The sequence below is a fragment of the Neodiprion fabricii genome, chromosome 4, assembly GCF_021155785.1.
Source record: "Neodiprion fabricii isolate iyNeoFabr1 chromosome 4, iyNeoFabr1.1, whole genome shotgun sequence".
Classification (NCBI taxonomy): Eukaryota; Metazoa; Arthropoda; class Insecta; order Hymenoptera; family Diprionidae; genus Neodiprion; species Neodiprion fabricii.
The window spans coordinates 15,538,930-15,556,151 of record NC_060242.1 but is presented as its reverse complement, the minus strand read 5'-3'; the positions used below and the strand labels follow the sequence as shown (position 1 = coordinate 15,556,151).

At 37.6% G+C, this 17,222-nt stretch overlaps 4 protein-coding genes across 13 annotated transcripts; 2 read left to right on the top strand and 2 right to left on the bottom strand.

Annotated features, from left to right (window-relative positions):
* Positions 1 to 167: 167 nt before the first annotated feature.
* Positions 168 to 8,641, bottom strand: LOC124180309. 6 transcript variants are annotated; one of them, XM_046565681.1, is made up of 11 exons: positions 7,889 to 8,641; positions 4,499 to 7,554; positions 3,333 to 3,620; positions 3,082 to 3,225; positions 2,814 to 3,017; positions 2,494 to 2,635; positions 2,388 to 2,411; positions 2,101 to 2,238; positions 1,679 to 1,993; positions 1,498 to 1,603; positions 168 to 1,389 (listed from the first exon to the last, which is right to left on the bottom strand). In XM_046565681.1, exons 2-11 carry the CDS (start codon positions 7,487 to 7,489, stop codon positions 1,218 to 1,220), a joined length of 4,524 nt encoding a protein of 1,507 aa, XP_046421637.1. In that variant the 5' UTR covers positions 7,490 to 7,554; positions 7,889 to 8,641; the 3' UTR covers positions 168 to 1,217. The 6 variants fall into 6 exon arrangements, with proteins under 6 accessions (XP_046421637.1, XP_046421636.1, XP_046421640.1 ...); XM_046565680.1 differs by having other exon boundaries at positions 4,499 to 7,529; positions 7,889 to 8,635; XM_046565684.1 differs by having other exon boundaries at positions 2,113 to 2,238; positions 4,499 to 7,529; positions 7,889 to 8,635.
* A 136-nt stretch (positions 8,642 to 8,777) lies between these two features.
* On the bottom strand, positions 8,778 to 9,690 carry LOC124180364 (signal peptidase complex subunit 1). Its single transcript, XM_046565811.1, has 3 exons — positions 9,530 to 9,690; positions 9,137 to 9,196; positions 8,778 to 9,057 (listed from the first exon to the last, which is right to left on the bottom strand). The coding sequence occupies exons 1-3, from the start codon at positions 9,560 to 9,562 to the stop codon at positions 8,875 to 8,877; spliced, it is 276 nt and encodes a 91-aa protein (XP_046421767.1). The 5' UTR covers positions 9,563 to 9,690; the 3' UTR covers positions 8,778 to 8,874.
* Positions 9,691 to 9,870: 180 nt separating this feature from the next.
* LOC124180339 (ubiquitin carboxyl-terminal hydrolase MINDY-3 homolog) lies at positions 9,871 to 13,676 on the top strand. Of its 4 annotated transcripts, none has more exons than XM_046565770.1 (5): positions 9,871 to 10,422; positions 10,696 to 11,094; positions 11,189 to 11,457; positions 11,579 to 11,876; positions 11,977 to 13,676. In XM_046565770.1, the coding sequence occupies exons 1-5, from the start codon at positions 10,376 to 10,378 to the stop codon at positions 12,281 to 12,283; spliced, it is 1,320 nt and encodes a 439-aa protein (XP_046421726.1). In that variant the 5' UTR covers positions 9,871 to 10,375; the 3' UTR covers positions 12,284 to 13,676. The 4 variants fall into 4 exon arrangements, with proteins under 4 accessions (XP_046421726.1, XP_046421725.1, XP_046421728.1 ...); XM_046565769.1 differs by having other exon boundaries at positions 10,683 to 11,094; XM_046565772.1 differs by having other exon boundaries at positions 9,872 to 10,144.
* A 189-nt stretch (positions 13,677 to 13,865) lies between these two features.
* LOC124180348 (ell-associated factor Eaf) lies at positions 13,866 to 16,532 on the top strand. Of its 2 annotated transcripts, none has more exons than XM_046565789.1 (6): positions 13,866 to 14,498; positions 14,971 to 15,095; positions 15,169 to 15,400; positions 15,491 to 15,724; positions 15,802 to 16,097; positions 16,194 to 16,532. In XM_046565789.1, exons 2-6 carry the CDS (start codon positions 14,999 to 15,001, stop codon positions 16,322 to 16,324), a joined length of 990 nt encoding a protein of 329 aa, XP_046421745.1. In that variant the 5' UTR covers positions 13,866 to 14,498; positions 14,971 to 14,998; the 3' UTR covers positions 16,325 to 16,532. The 2 variants fall into 2 exon arrangements, with proteins under 2 accessions (XP_046421745.1, XP_046421746.1); XM_046565790.1 differs by having other exon boundaries at positions 13,868 to 14,498; positions 16,224 to 16,531.
* Positions 16,533 to 17,222: the final 690 nt, after the last annotated feature.

Genomic DNA, 17,222 nt, shown 5'->3' with positions numbered 1-17,222 from the left:
ACATATGATTGAGTTGTTTTAGCAGCGTGACTGGCCTGGCGCTTGCACTTGGCATATACAAGTAATATGATCTAAGCGTTTGCACAACCTCAGTCGAAGTTCAAATCAATTTACGTGTACAAAACTAAAATGATGTTTCAAGGCGCATAAAATGTTAAGCTGTCGTATTGTACGTACATTTATAGTTTTATTTCCTAAAGCTCTCATGTTTTGGTTTACATAGGTACAGTGTGTCATGATATGTATACATACATAATCACACATATTGCATCATCATACATATATGTATATATATATAGGTATATTATGTTGTGACGCTCAGCAATATTTTTCTTCACCTCACGTAATAAAAATATAGCTGTTATTTGAAAATATATTTCTCTTAATAAAATATGGAATGAAAATTATAATATATTAAGCAACATTATATTATACTATACATTACATAAGGACTTTGACGCTGAATCATATTCTCATCGTTACTCAGGTACACAAGAAGCGGAGCTACTGAAGTAACGATTTTGTAATCACGGCAAATTCTCAATATCATATGAATTAATTATTTACTGTGAGCATTGATGATTTACTTCAATGATTGGTCTCGTCAAGCAGTCTGTCTCCAACATTTGCAATTTGAAAGAAATTTTGAAATCAGAAACTAAGACACTTGCTTCTTTTGAAATTGAATCCTCTCTTGAATACTTTTTTACTATTCAATACATACTGATAGTCTTACGCGATTGATTCAAAATCATAGCTAGTCGTATAACGGTATTATAGTTTTCATATACTCATTTAAAAAACTGAAATGGATAACTGTTTACAAACAATATAAGTATGTAAACGTACACAGGTTATTATACAATTGTATGTATAATATCCAAAGATGTGGTGAAAACATTTACGGCGATATTTAAAAGAAATTCTATTGTTAAATTCTATTCGTAATATGCCATTTTCCATGTGAGTATTAATTTGTGTTTATGTATAATATTTTCTCCTGTTCCTTTGATCGAATTCGATAACGGTTTTCTAAGTGGTTCTTTTTTTTTTACATAAATAACGCAAGCTATATTATTAAACTTTATGCTTTAGAATATTGAAAACTTAACGAATTTTTGTTTCACGGTGTAAATGAACCGGACGTCTTTTTATCTTACATGATCCACAGGCATTACAGTTCATTTATTATTGCAGATTCTTCCGTCGTCTATCTGTCATTTGAATATTTTATCGTACTCTGACAGCAGACATTCGATGACCAAATTTTGCTGCATAAGATCTAATGCCATATTTGCACTTTCAACCCTAGGCCACATCAATGTTGGCCCAAACACTATTGCCAAATTTGGTATATGCATGCGGTTATACTTCTGGTACGAGGTCACCCTAGGACGGAAGATAGAATAAATACAGTAAAATACAGTTTATCCATACATCATTTCGTTATGTACTCATGATAGATGATAAAAAGAAAATTCAAAGATTTTCACTCACTTCAATAAATGTTGCAGCAATAGTTGCAACGTGTCGTAATGCGGCTGAGAAAGCCCCCGAACAATCTCCCTAAAGACTTGGATTTTCTCTGATTTCTTCTTAGACACTGAAGTGGAGAAGTGATTAATGAGAGTTTAAAAAGTTTTGATAAAAATCATTGCGTGATTGTCGAGTTACTTACTACTTGCCCTTAGAGCCCGTTCAAAAAACTCATAGGGAATAAGCGGCTCTTTCAATTCACGGAAAAATAATTTCAGAGCTCCTGTCAGTACGTGGACGTCTTCCTCTTGTGCCAAGATATCAAAATTGTTCTGGTCTACTTGCAAACGAATTTTCTGAATTTGACTTAGATTCCCACTTGCTCTGTACAACCCGTCAGCTTTCATATTTTCCAGATTGCTTTCCAATATTTCGATGCAAGATTTCACAAATCTAGGTACCATTGGAGGCTCCCGTGAGCACACGTCTTTCAAATATGAGCCAAACGCCGGCTCGTCTAGAGAGAAGCAATTATCATATATGTATAAAAGGAAAGTGAGAGCAGAAAATTTTACTTTTTTAACCATTATTTGTCAGGCGTAGAGAACTAGGTAATTTAAATACCTTTGTATATACCGTTCTTGACGAGGGAATCCATCGTTGGTCTCCTTTGAAAGAAGCGTTTTAACTTTGCTTTTATTTTTGTTTGACGTTCAGCTGAGGATCCACTGAGATCTTCAGTCGAGCCTTCGATCTTTTTAACTGTGTGTACGAAATTATACATTATGGATAAGGGCGTTCAGGTTGTTATTAAAAATCTGAATACATGCATCGGGCCAATTTTCAATGGCGTTAGCCAATTCAATCACCGCATCAACGTCTTTGTTTCGTTTTCCTATTGTAATACTTACAAACGCTAGCGATATTACCAATTGCTGCATCCACAATACAATTGTTAAATTTAGATCTTTTCGTATTCATTTTTTGTCAAATAATACAAAACGACTGTTCACTTACTTTTAACAGATCTTGTTCGTCCAATTTTTGAGACAACTTTACTCTCCTCGATTGAATTAACGTTCAGAAATTGTTTACTTTTGGTATCTCGCGGCCGCTCTAAGCTAGGAGGCAACAGTGTTTGAGCTTCAAAACCAGAGGGCTAGAAAAATAACATGAAACAATAGTCAAACAGTCAGTTTTTCTCATACTAAAGAATAACAATACTTTAGACATTCGATTCAATAAACTGTTGTGATCGAAAAAATTAACAATTTTTGAATTAATTAGGGTTAAGGGAAATCTATTGAGCGATTAGGAGAATGACCAACAGAACTTACGAGATTGTGGATGACATCATATATCTCTTTGAACCATTCGTTAGCGACTGTGGTATTGTCATTTTGAATTAAAACTTGTAGACCAAGTATAGTGCTGATAATGTAAACATTTTTTCTACTGCTCACTTTGTCATCAGGTTCTATAATGGCACCATTAAGATCCACAGATATATCTGGTTTTGCTGCTACCGATTGCCCCGATTTCTGTGTTGTGATTTTATTGGAAATGATTAAACTTTTCGTCGAAATTTAACTCTATTTTCCTTACCATAGCGGAAAAGCTTTTAGCATCTTTGAAGAACAACAAGAACAATTCTGACAACACAACGTACGACGTGCTCCAATGTTTCCTCAACTTTTTACCATTTTCAGTTATTTTAGTTCTCTGTAATATTCCCTCCTTAAGAATGCACTGAAAACGAATCACAGTATATATAGATATAAATTACCCACTATGAAAAAGTTTTACTTTTCGAAGTCAACGAGCTGCTGAATTAGTTTCCACTGTTCAAACTTTACCATATTGCCATCGAATAACTGCGGCCAATCATGCGAAAGTGATCCTGACCGACGTGCAGCAAGTTCTTTCTTAGTTGGTCTTTGATTTCCCACGAGCAAGCTGCGAGCTTTCCCAATTCGGAGTTTTTCACTGCCTGAATTGGTCCTGAGCTCAATATCGTCATGATTTCCCTCCATATTTCTTAAGGTTGGCTCAGTAGCTGGAATGCTGGGAAGTATCCACGATGATTCGTTGCTGTTTTCCTCAAAAAAGTAAATTTTACCTTCCGCATCATTGGATGAGAACCACTGAAGACACAAAATTGCATTATGTTTAAATCATTGCTCGCTGTATAATACCGAATGAAAAGAAACTTTGCATTAGTTAAACAATGGTTGATTGGGTGGAAACCAAACAGCAAGTTCGTATGCTTGCAGAAATTTCCTAGTTACTGCAGACGAATTTATAACTAATTCATGGCCAAGGATGGAAGTTTCTTTTCCTCTATAATTACCTGTGTTATATTGTAATCGGTATTTGAATACACAAGATCGCAATATTCACTAGCGCACTGAAATCTAATTTCCCTTAACCAATCAAAAGTAGAGAACATCGATTTTATACAGACACGTTCAAAGTTTGCAAGCATTTTATTCTCTAACTCAGTTGGCATCCATTTGTAACTTGGTCGATTTGTTTCATTCGAAGTAAGTTTTTCCGTCAACTGAACACCACTAGGTACGTCTTTTTCAGTGCCCTGAATCATTCTACTGCAAAATACGCGAAATACCCGGTCAATTCTGACAATGCCATACGCTATTTACTTTTTGAATGTAATTTGACATCTACTTCACTGTCTTATCATTACGTACGCAGCGTTTCTTGTCTGTGTGACCACATCCTTTCGTGGTCGAGTTCTTATACCCAAGCACGTCAGCAGAATGGGCTTTACGTCTACTACATAATTGTTCCCAAGTTACGAATTGAGAAAGAATGAACGTTGAATGAATCTGATTACCGAACTTGCTCGTTAATTTCAAACATTCAGAAAAATTCCACCTTGGCTCAGCCCCGTTAACAAAAGCATACAATCATTTCTCGTGTTTGAAACCTAAGAAAATTTAATTGTACAGGTTTACTAGAGTGTCAGAAGTGAATAAACAAAGAAATGCTGCATAACGCTCACCTTCTCTCCCCATGTATTAACAAAGCAGATTTGTTTCGACTGTTGATCGTATTCTTGGGTCCATCCCGGCGGTAGATTTACAAAATTTTCTCTATCACGATCTACGGTAATGGGACTCGAGGTGTTGGAAACTTCAGACAAAGCATAAACCTCGGATTCCGATTGGCTAAAAAGTGCTTCGGAACTAATATTCGAGCTAAGTATTTGCTCGTCCGATATGCTTCTGTCGATGACGGGCAAGCTCTCGGAACTGACGACAACCTTGGAATTGATTTTGCTGTCTGAGCTAAATGCCAAGCGTTCGTTCCTGCTGATGGAACTCTTTGGAAATGCTTTGTAATGGAGATACTCGTCCGAGCCGCTATCAGATGTGCATAACAAATTTTTGAAGCTCACAGCAGTGCTCTTGTTGGCATCAAACACTTTTAGATTGTTAAAACCTTCGTTCAGATTTTCGTAACTCCTTGATATCGACGGCGGCAGGACTTGAACACTGGCTTGAACCCCTTGATGCGAGCATGGCGATTCAGCCCCAATACTTTCTCGGACATCTTTCATTGGCTGGATTTTGCGACAACTGGGAATAGGCTTTGCAACCGACTTGTGCAAGGCATTTTGAGCCCCATTTGCTCTCTTTGAAGCTGCTAATGTGTGCTTTAGCTCCCTGTTTACCAATAATTTAATATTCTCAAGACTCTGACTTCTTCGTTTAGTCCTCAATGTCGGCGAGATGCGAGAACAGTATTCGGAACCTTCATGTCTTTGGAAGTGTTTGTAATACTCAGGCACAGCGACACAATTGAATGTTGCTGACTTTTTTATTTTCCTTCTCCCAGGCTTTGTGACACTTTCCGAGTGCTCATTGTCGAAAGTCACATCTTTGGTAACAACTTGACTCTTCTGTTCTTGTTTTGACTTAAAGCTGCCTCTGTAATTCAATTTCGATTTGAAATTTTTCCACATTTCACTATCTTGGTCAACATTTATTAGGTCGTCTCTACTTTCCAATATATCTATCGCTGCGGGCTCGATTGTTTCCGTCTTTGTCGTTACCCTCTTTTGATCAGCGTGACCCTGAGGCCATTTATTTTCGGTTGGTGTAGATTGTTGTGTGTCGCTATCTACAATGGAAGTTCTACTGGCAGGTAAAAATTGTATCTCACTTGCCAGTTTTTCCAGTGATGGCGTCAGCTTTATCTTTGTATCCACGTTTTTTATCTTCAACTTTAGCTGTGGTCGTACCTTAGTTTCGTTTTTCAATTTGTTCAAAACATTTGAATAACTTGGCTTCTCAAATTTAGCCAAATTATCACTACTCTCCGATTTAAACAGCTGTGAATTCTGCTGATAAGACAATACGTAATGCTCTTTATCAGCAGATAAAGTCGCTTTCCTATCACTCCCTTCATCCCTGACATTAATCGGTATTCTTGATTCGTCGTTCAGTATGTTTGCCTCCTCATATTCGTCCTGTCGTTTGGTAAACTTACAGGAATTATTGATATCAGTTGAAATTGAACAGACTTCGCTGTTGGTCAGTGAAATTCTACTCTTTGGTGATTTTGATTTATTGAATGTAGATTCAGTTTGTGCCAGGTTCTTTGGACTCTTTAAAGGTACCATCGTGGTTTCGTTCTCTTTACATATTGAAATTTCTGGCGGTTCTTTAATATCATCTTCACTTTTGAAGTCCGCTTTCGGAGAATTGGAAACTGTGGAATTCTCGTGTTGGGATGTATGAAGATCGTGAAGCTCTTGAGTGAGCTTTTCAAGTGGATCAAATCCATCCTTAATTTCTATGCTTCTCAACACAAAATTAGAGGCATTGTCATCTACTCGTTCCTTGCGAATCTGGGTCAATTCACTCATCAGCTCTTCAACAGCCCATGACTTTCGTTTGTCATTTAAAATTCTCATTGCCTTCTCAGAGTAATCAAATGTGCTACCACTGCCCTGCAGTGATGGAGAAGTCGAAGACATTGCAACTTTATTACCAGCAGAAATCGGTGAGCTGGGCTTCATCTCAATATTTGGTGTCACTGCGCAACGATCGGTGCTGTTATTGTCAGACCTTTTTGTCGCGATGTTCTTTTGTACAGATAATTTTGATTCTTTTGTGGAAGGTCTCGATCTTGGACTATGTTTAATTAACGAAGAGTCTAAATTTACACTTCTGCAATCATCAATAGACTCCGTGCAGCCTATAGGGTTTGTAGGATTCATCGCTGACTTTTGGCAATGGGAAATACTGTGCAGAATTTGCTGCTGAGGTGGATTTTGGTATACAAATAGGGTGCGGTCAGGTTCTTTAGCCTCCTTTGGTGAATATATAGGATAGTTTGAAGCTGGTGCTGATTTTCCATCTACATTTTCCACCACCGTGCGCATTACATCTCTTGTTTGAGAGTTTCTGGCAGATGTGTTGTGTGCAGAAGTATCTTGTGACACATGCATACTGCTGGAAATCTTTCTAACGACATTTCTGAAACGTTCTAAACTTTTCTTTTCATTTTTAATTTCGTTGCTTTTCTCATTTCCTTGAAGGCTCTGCTTCTGTTGGACAATTCGATTTTTGATCTCTTTCATCCCTGCATCTTCGAAATTTTCCAATCTATTATACTGTTCTAAATTCTCAGGACTTCTCGATCCATCCGGCAACATCTTAACGGTAGTCGAAAGCCAATTCTCAACATTTCTTCTCCTGGCTGAATGATCTCTCGAAGTAGTTTGAAATATCGCATCATGTTTACCCGGGCCTGTGAATTTATTCGGCGACGAAACACTGCCCAATTCAGTAACATATGTCACCGGAACATAAAATGACCGTTGTTCCTTATTCCGTATAACTTTCCACCAATCGTTATTGGTCTTTTGTATAAGATAAAGCCTCTCATCTTTTTTTATAGCAATTTGACGACCGTCATTAGTTCTGTACTCAAAGTCGTGCTCCACTTTCAAATAGGAAGATTCTTCAACATTTGCGCCACTCATCTCAATGCAAATTTACATGTTTCCAAGACCCGGTGAGATGCTGCCGAATAAAAGTATACACAGATCTGTATAAACCATAAATCAATCAATAGAGAATAATATTATCATCAGAGATATTTATGTATACAATGTGTTTACGTGAGTCGTATGTGTATCATTTGAATTGGAGGTTATGTTATGCAAAAACTTGACCATACGGGGGGTAATTGAGGTATAGTCTAAAAATGTATGCGTCGTTTCGAAAATCGAAACGATCGGATAAATGAACAAGTGATAAACGGATAATGTACAATTTTTAAAGCCAACGCCATATGTTTGGTAAAATGGGCAATTTTATCGAATATAAAAAACAAAAAAAATGTATACGTATGTATACGGCAGCTATATTCTCAAGCTCACCTTGGTGAACATTTTTCGGACAGACGAACGGTGTTTATTAGATTTAATATTTACGTTAGACACCTGCGGTTCATTATTACTTTGTTATCACTTGACAGCCCGTTTATCACGTAATAATACCTGTCCTCTATCCCGAAGCACGCACAACATACGAAATTCGATCGATATATGTCATTTTCACCCTGTGTATCTGATACCTATGAATAATAGCATTTAACACTACCACACAAGTTGGTTAAGGAAGGCCACGCCCCTTTCTCTCTTATGCCATGGCATTCACTCGCGTGACGTATCCGTACATATGTCACCGCATGAAACTTTACTGACTTCGTTTATTGCATTTGCTTGCAACGCCGAAGCAACGACTATTTTTATCACGATGAGGTATATCAGAATGAAAGGTATGCGTCATTTGTGGCTGACATTTGAAACGTTTAGGTTAAAGCCCAAACTTCCCTTCGACTTTCCAACAAATTATTTAGTTACTCAAAATTAACGCAGCTGCAATTAATCATGAACCGTCTCTAAGATTTTTTCATCGTACATACGATCCCTGCGCGTATAGCGTAGAGTTCCTATGTGTCTACTAAATAGATCAATTTGAAACATTAAACGGAAAAAAACAAACCCAGTGACTGTTTGCAGCCATTGGGTAACAAAATTAGTAGTACCGAAACCTTGTAGTCTGTCGGTTAATTTTCCTCTGACGTCATTGACAAACTATCTAACTATTCGGGAACGATTAATTCAAATTCTCAAAATTTTCGATGAATAACATTCAAAGTCTAACATCCTTGAAACAAAGTTGAATTACATGATTGAATTTATAGAAGTCATGTGTAGTGCACCTGAAATCTTTGCTGCAAGGTAATTTGAATAATTACAACGGTTTAAATTGAAGAATACGAGATTCCATATTTAGGTTATATCATATTGTATATATGGATCAGGAATAAGAATATTTAGTCAGAATTTAATGCAGGAATTTATTTCTTCTTCTTAAACTTTGTTGGCACTTCAGGTTGAGGCTTCTGCCAGTCTAGAGGCTTGCGGCGATACATTGGCCATGGCGGAATCGTGACTATGCCAGCCAAAACAAAACCTGCCCCCAAAATGTAAATAGTTTGGGAAAATTGCTGTATCGCATAACCCCAAACAAGCCCAACCACCTGGAAAAACAAACATTAATATATTGACTATGGCAATTTCAGTTATACAATAGAATATGAATTTAATAAATCAACTTACTCCAAACAATGTGACAATTACCCTGGAGAGTTTTTCTGCCCTGGCTTGCCCGTCATAGTCCTTTAAAAAGTCAAAAAGATACACACATAGTTAATTACGGCTAATTATACTGGCCCAGAAGGGAAGGTCAGCAAAATTAACGCTGTAATGAGAAACTGAATCATCCTCCATCGAACCACTGATAAAGAAGAGCTTAGGATTTTCTGAATGACTTCTTTGGTATAAGCATGTAATACAAATATCGTGAAGTCGACGGGAAACAGCCAAATTTCAAGTAATTATCAGTTTAATTTGATATTGAAGCTTTCTGGGAGGTTATGAACTACTGCATATATGAGATATTCAATACGTAGATTTTAACAGTTTAAGTCAATTACGAGGTGAGAAACGTACCATGTGTGTTGGCAGGGAGTCAAAGAAATCCATTTTTATAGAATTATACAATAATTTACTGCCCCTTCACTAATATTTAAAACCCACAGATGGTGACCCGCATGTGACGTTGCATACAATTCTTACCTGAACTAAATCACAAACTTACGAAATGTTATAGAAAGTACAGCCGATGTAAGCTGTATTGGGTGTAGATCAGTGATAATAACGATGTAGGTGACAAAACTCGAAGGAAAATTTCAATATTTTTGGACAAAAATTTAAATTCGCCTGCGGTAGTTGAAAGAACCTTATCGAATAGTTCGAATTTGAAACTAATTTTTTTTTATTCGCCGATATTGTAACGTTTGTGACAATACTTTTCCGAAATAATGCGTTGCGAATGACAATATAACAACGTGCGAAACTCGTGGTGTGTATTTTATGTACTTTTTTTTTGTATACGTTTTACGCGTAAACCTTGGTGTAAATAACGAATCGGGGATGAGAAGAATAATAATAGCTGTGGAAGAAGGGTCTCTCCGCTCATTCGCCGAATGGTTAATCACAATGGCGACACCCTTGGCAACTGTCGAACGTGAAATATAGGTTATTAAGAGTATAGTCCTTTCGAAGGTATTATTTATTTGAATAAACTATTATTGTCTCAATCGCAATAGTATGTCGTATATAATTCTGGCCATATAACACACGTATACGACGACGACTACGACGACGACGACGACGACGACGACAAGGACTACAATTTTTGCTGTATGAAAGGAGCGATTTTCTTTCGAAAATTCTTATAATGGCTGGTAATTTAGCTAACGACACAGACCTCGTACAAGAAATTAAAACACTGCTATGGGGTCCTTCTGTCAAATACGACGTCTTCAAACAGTGGTCTCAAGGTTAGATAAATAATCTCACCTCTCACATCATGTCTTTCAACATCACCCTTGCTGTATTTTTTTTTATCGTACTTTTCCCCTAGACGGTTGAATTATAAAATGCGAAAAAAAATTAGCTTCACTTGATTTTAACACACCTTTTCCATATGTAGCAAGATCAGATTCTTTTCTTCACTGTGAATAACTAAAGGAAGCGGTATAAGAAAAAAAGCTAAGAAACAACACAATCAACATCTCAGAACCAACAATTTGTTTTACAGGATTTTTTTTTAGCAATGACGAGCCGACAGCTCTGGTCCAAGCGGAGGGAGGTCCGTGTGCAGTGATAGCACCAGTTCAAGCTTTTATACTGAAAGAATTACTACTAGAAAGCGATATCAGTAGTTGGAAAGAGGTCGGAACCGAACAGTGTAACTTCTTGCTGGTAAAGGCAATGACGGAAATAGTAGCACGTGCCGCGGACAGCCTGCAACCTAGATACTGTATAGTTCGAACAATGGGACCGCAGGGGTACGGCACGACATCTATGAATTGTGAAAACATTTCGAACAAGGTACCAGACCTGAAATCTCCTGAGGAAAATAAGAAGAATGACCAACACTACCACGAGACAACAAACTCAATGGAAAATAGACTGGAGCTAGAACCCGACATTTTTCATTCGCAATTGAGGTGAGTATTCAGACTTACGTGTTTGAACAATACCAAATAATGACCATATCAGGTGTCGCGTGATTTAATAACGATACTCAACATTTTTTTTCAGGATATTCACGATTGATAATATGGATGAGTTGAAAAAATACTTCACTGACCAAATTGATATGATGAAAAATCAGTTTGGCATTTTATTATTCCTATACACGGTAGTTTGTACGAAAGGTCTTGCAGGAATGCAATCAGAAATGTCTGACCCCATGGAGCCACTCATAGACTCGACTTACGGCTACGGCAGTCAAAGTTTGATCAACTTAATGCTTACTGGACGCGCGGTCAGCCACGTATGGGACCACGATCAAGATGTTGGAGGGCTTAGTTAGTTTCAAACAACCTATTACATGACTTGTGATTGAGTTGTGAGAAATAAGAAAATGAAAAAATCTGTCCTTTATCGCAATTCAATCAATTAAAGCATCATCTTCATTTCTGATTTCAGAACTTCAAGGTATAGACAAGCAGAACTCGGTTGGTTTTTTAGCCTTTTTAGAGCACCTGAGATATTGCGAAGTTGGAACATTTCTAAAGGCCCCTTCGCATCCGATCTGGGTTCTTGGTTCTGATACACATCTAACTGTACTATTTTCCTCTGAAAGAAGGCTGGTGAGTCCTGAAACACCTGCGGATCAGGCTCGGAGGGTATTCAAGAAGTTTGACCCCGAAGGAAATAATTTTATATCATCCAATCTGTTGCAAGATGTCCTTGCCGAACTCGATCTCGTAGCTGACACAGAGTAGTAAGTATAACATGAAAAAATTGATGGTGTAGGTCTACATAATCCAACAGAGTGCTCAGTTGACTAAATTGAAATTTTAACTGGAAAAACAAAATTACAGTGTTGAGATAATGAGGAAAAAATTGGACAGCGAATCTCTAGGAATTATTCTGCTAGCAGCTTTCATGGATGAGTTTTTTCCCGAAGATCCTCGTACTTGTCCTGACACATTTGTGTTGTTCCACTACAACGGTTTGCCACGAAGCAACCTAGAAAACAAAGTCACATATCGGAGAGGACAAGCTGTGCTGCTAGAATGTACAGTCAAATGTATTTTAGATAGCAATCCGATGTTGACGGTATTGCAAACTAAATGGCCGAGCATCGAGGTACAGTGGGACAAAGAACAGACACCCAGTGTCAACTAGAAGAACAAATTTTTTTTTTTGTTTTATACGAAACTGTAGAGACTGCATACTCTCTACGACTGAGTCTAGACTGTGTACAAAAAAAAAGGTAAAAAGAAAATAATAAATCAGAGCACCGTAGGCATTGAGGTAGAGAAATGTTAAAAAAAAAATACGACCAGTTACGTGATTCTAAATTTATAATAATAAAACTACCTTAAGTAATATCTAAGGTACCAATTGTCTAGGGTCGTGACGGTTTTATTTATATGTATAAAAAACAATGATATTAAATTAATGAAAAACAGCACATTCCGGAAGCAACCTTGACTTTTTGAGTTAGAACGAACAGCGGGATTGTACATAGCTCTGGTCATATCTAGTAATTTTCTTTAATTTGCTAAGAGATGTTTCAAAGATTCAAAAAATTTGAGGGCCATAAGTTCATAACGATTATTGTGAAAATACTTCTGCTGCAAAAGTTAAAACCAGTAATAGTAATAATGATAATAATAACGATACTGAAGTGCTGAAGGCTTTTTGGATTCCGATAAAGACAAAAGTTAAGACATTATTTTGCTAAGATGAAAGGATTATTTTTTTGCATATAAACATCGAGATAACAGAAAAAATTGCACTGGTGTAAAGCCAATTGAAGGTTGCCGTTCAATCTCATGCACACGAATTCGACTAATATAATGAAGAAATCTCAACAGAATTAAAACAGTAATTGTCTAAATTAAAAGCTGATTCCCCCTTCGCCAGTTACGTTTTGGGTTACGCTGACTGTGGTATTCTTGATTTGCCTTGTTAATTTGGAAAGTCAGTAGCACAATGTAAAATCAACAATAATGACAACAATAAATTCGTTGCTTTACGCAAATGCTCTGAAGACTGAGTATAATATAGAAATCAATGTTTAGAGTATAACTACCACGTTACGTTTGTAATAAGGTGGCGTACCAAAAGAGAAAGAAGTGTCTTTGAGGAAAAATATAGTAATGATAACATTAAATAAAAAGAAAAACAAAGTTATACTGATAACAATTATAAACGAAATTAAATAATAATAATAATAACTGATGTAAAGAGAATGTTTTCAAACATTAGGTATAGATAATGTTTCTGAATGAATATGTATACAGGAACAAGGTAGCGTATACTAGAATCTTCTTAATATATTCAGTCAAGAGAGTGAAAGAGAAATATAGTGATTCGTCTCATTGTATAAGTTGAAAGTTTTTTTTTTTTTTCTGCACAGTTTAGACAACTAGCAACAAATGTATTTAAGCTGACCATCATAGTGTACATGAGTACATGGGATTAATAGTTAATTATTTATGACGCTCTTCTAAAATTGTTGAAAAAAAAAAAAATGAAAACTAATAATGAAATAAAGAATAGTAACACCTCTCATGTTGTATTTATTCTTATCAATCCAATTAATCATTGTTGCATTTTTCGCATATGTAACCCGCCGCCCTGCGGTTTTCAAATTTTTGCGGACTCACGACTAACAGCCGAAACCACCGATTAGCAAGAACGGGTCATGAGATCGATTCATTGAGTTTTCTTGCCAATCAGAGCTGGGCTCTGTAACATTTTCTCTACTGTCACAAATAGGAGTAAAATCACAAAGTGTCAGTCAGTTGCTTACGATTTGTATAACAATAATGTAGTTGCTGGGCTGTAAATTTTTGTTTAACCAACGATGAAGTTGCATGTACCGCGAATTGCAAATGCGAGTGTCGAGATTGAAGGATAATTTGGAAATTTATGAAAATAGAGAACGAATTCGAGGTTATGTTTTGCATGCGTATTTTGCCGTTCTATCGAGTGACGTCACCTGTCACTCATGCGAAAAGTAACAACCGAAGCTGCTAGCACCTACGATTTTTCCTCGCGAATCGCTAAAGAGCGCAACAAGTTCCAATGGTTGCGACGACTTCCGTCTGCCGTAAGATTGCCGGGCCCAGATTTTAGAATTTATAACACAGCTGACAAAGTCGACAAAGGTCATTGTAACCAATCAGGCTGCAGATTTGATCGGACAACTTCTTTTATCACCGGTGACAAAAATTTCGGTATCCCAGGTCCTCGGATGCCATTTTGACGCTATCCAGTATTCATTCCCCTTCTTTCAATTTGTACATACATACTTGTCACGCCATGAGTGCGAGAGTTGCAGCCCGAGACTAAAAATTGGGTCAATGGAATATGTAGCGTAAATTTCGAGGTAAGTTTTCACCATTATTTTGCACAATTTTTCGACAATATTACAACCGTCTTGACCGACTCTACTCCAATTCTATCTAAACTCGTATCCAATCTAACCAGCTGGGTTTTACCCGAGCAAACAATTCCGCTTTTCTCCCTTCATTTTTTTTTCCTTTCTTCTGCTCTCATCTTTCGTAAACGAAAAAATACCAGAAAAGTCAAGTAGACAAAGGCCAAAAAATGTTTTGTTTCTATTTAAAAAAAAGCCTGATCTTCCAACTGTTATTCACTATCCTACCATGTTTTATTCTTACTCGACAATGTGGTAGAAAAGTTGATGGGGGAAAAATGTTCAGATAAATATTGTAGGGTGTGAACAATTATCTCAGTTTTCTGCAAAAGCTGCAAAAGCGATCACTTATATTTGTCCCCATTTCAACTTGTTAATGGGTATGAAACAATGCTTTATCGCTTTATTAAATAAATGCCAGACATTTCTGAGACGCTATTTCCTCCGAGATGGCCGAGAAACTTGGCCTCGGCCCTGAGATTCGGGAGCTTAAGCTGGGTCCCAGTTTTACTAACAAGAAATCGACCGCGTTCCACACACTTAAGTGTAAGTATCTGTACGCTACATTTGTAGTCTGTGTTTCAAAGTCAAACAACCCTACTGATTTATTTAATCGTAGATGACTTCAAACCAGCCAGTGTGGACGTATCTAAGATGGCACAAGTTGACGTTGGATCGAATAATACCATGACTGTAACTGTGCCACACTTAGATGGTGCTGGAACACCTCATACTGTCTTCAAGGGCTCCCAGCGACCGTATCACAAGGAGTGTGTATTGATAATAGATCGTGTCACAGGGGAAGTAACACTCGAGAAGTTGTCATCGAATATACAAGTGAAAAAAACGCGGTAAGCATTGTTGGTATCTATCATTTCCCGGTTTTACAGAACGTTACATTTTCAAGATAGTGAAATAAACGATAAATGGTTCCGTCACAGAACCGAGCCCAAGAGTCAATCATTTCTGAGTATTCCTGGGCAAAACAGCAACAACCGCCCTTTCACGCCGGTTGAAAACAAGAAAAGCCCGACTCACGGTAGGGCCAATGGAAGAACCAAAGTGGCTACCGGGAGAAAGAAAGAACCCATGGTTCAGCTACATCCAAAACAACACAGCCCGCTTCAAGCGTCACCTTACCATGGAAAAAGCCCCCCAAACATACCAAGCAACAGGTATCCAACGACCGGTTGATATTTACCAGTCCCCAGAGTCTATGCACTATATTCTCTGATGCTACTTACCATTACAGTTCTCCTGTGCCGCCTTCCATTGCACAGTCAACTTTGGCCAGTCTTCCAATGATTGGTTTAGACAACGACGACTTTGCTTTGTCTTCTATGATGACGCCCGCTCAACCCCCGCACGGTTCGGCACCACCCAGGACTGAAACTCCAGTTATTCGGGAAATAACTCTGGAGGAAAGCGCTCCTGCTACTGAAAGTGATGAACGAGCTCTCAGCGACTCAAGTTCTAGTAGCTCCAGCTCTGATAGCTCTGACAGTGATTCGGATGCCGAAAACATACCAGTGCCGATGACTACTAATGGCAAGTATAGTTATTTAAACTTGTCAATTGGTTATGCCTGCGGCAAGTATTCTTCTTTCTTATTTCATTGATTCGCATTTATACGTTTCTTTTCAGCTTGTTCAAACTCTATTTATCTACTTTCAGGACATGCAAACGGCATGTCAGCATCTCCCTCGTTGTCAATGCCTGATAATTTGCTTAAGGATGATCTACAATTGTCTGAATCTGGATCAGAGAGTGACTAAAATTATTATCTCGCCTATTTATCATCTCTTGACTTGAATTGGGGAGAGAGGGCAATAAAGATGCGAGTTTCATTATATCGGCCATTGTGGCTGCCAGCATGAGTTCCAATTTTTATAGCTGACAACAACAGCATCATATTGGATGAAAGAAATTACGTTATAAATATGTACAAAGCCTTATGTAATGAATGAATTAAATGAATTGTTCATTATAGTTTTCTCCTGTACATCAGAGAACTTAAACTCGAAGATTCTTTTTTCAGGGAGCGCAAAATTTTTAACTAGCGTGCCTAGACCAACTTCAATCCCATAGATTATAATTATGCCACGAGATAACATCAATGTAACTTTTGCAGTCGCTGTAATGATAATTTAAGGCAGTGAGCGAGGCACCGACGAACCTAAAACGTGCCTAGAAAAAGAAAGAATCGCTGGCACCACTCTATTGGTTTGTTCATGCTAGCTATACTTTCTACATTTTCTCAAATATACAGTGATAGTGTTCTTACGAAGGTGTAAAAAAAAAAAAGTGGTGAAAGTGTAGCTGCACGAACAAACCCTATCTTTGGCCCGTATTCATAGTCAGGTCTCAAGCACGTGCTTAAGACCGCCTTGGTGAAGATCGTCTTATTCGTTCAAGACCGTCTTAAGATGCTATGTATTCATAGTCGGAAAACAAGACGGTCTTCGTCAAGAATTTGGTCTCAAGCGCTAGCTTATTTCATTCAAGACCGTCTTGGCGAAGACTGAGCTTGAGACGGTCTTATTCGACGTTCGGTTATGTTCGGAATATTTCCGATGTATCCCCCAATAAGACGCTCGGATTTTATTTCTCAGCCTGTGCAAGATATTCGTATAGGCATGCAGCTCTTGAGTATTTTTATAGTTTATGAACACA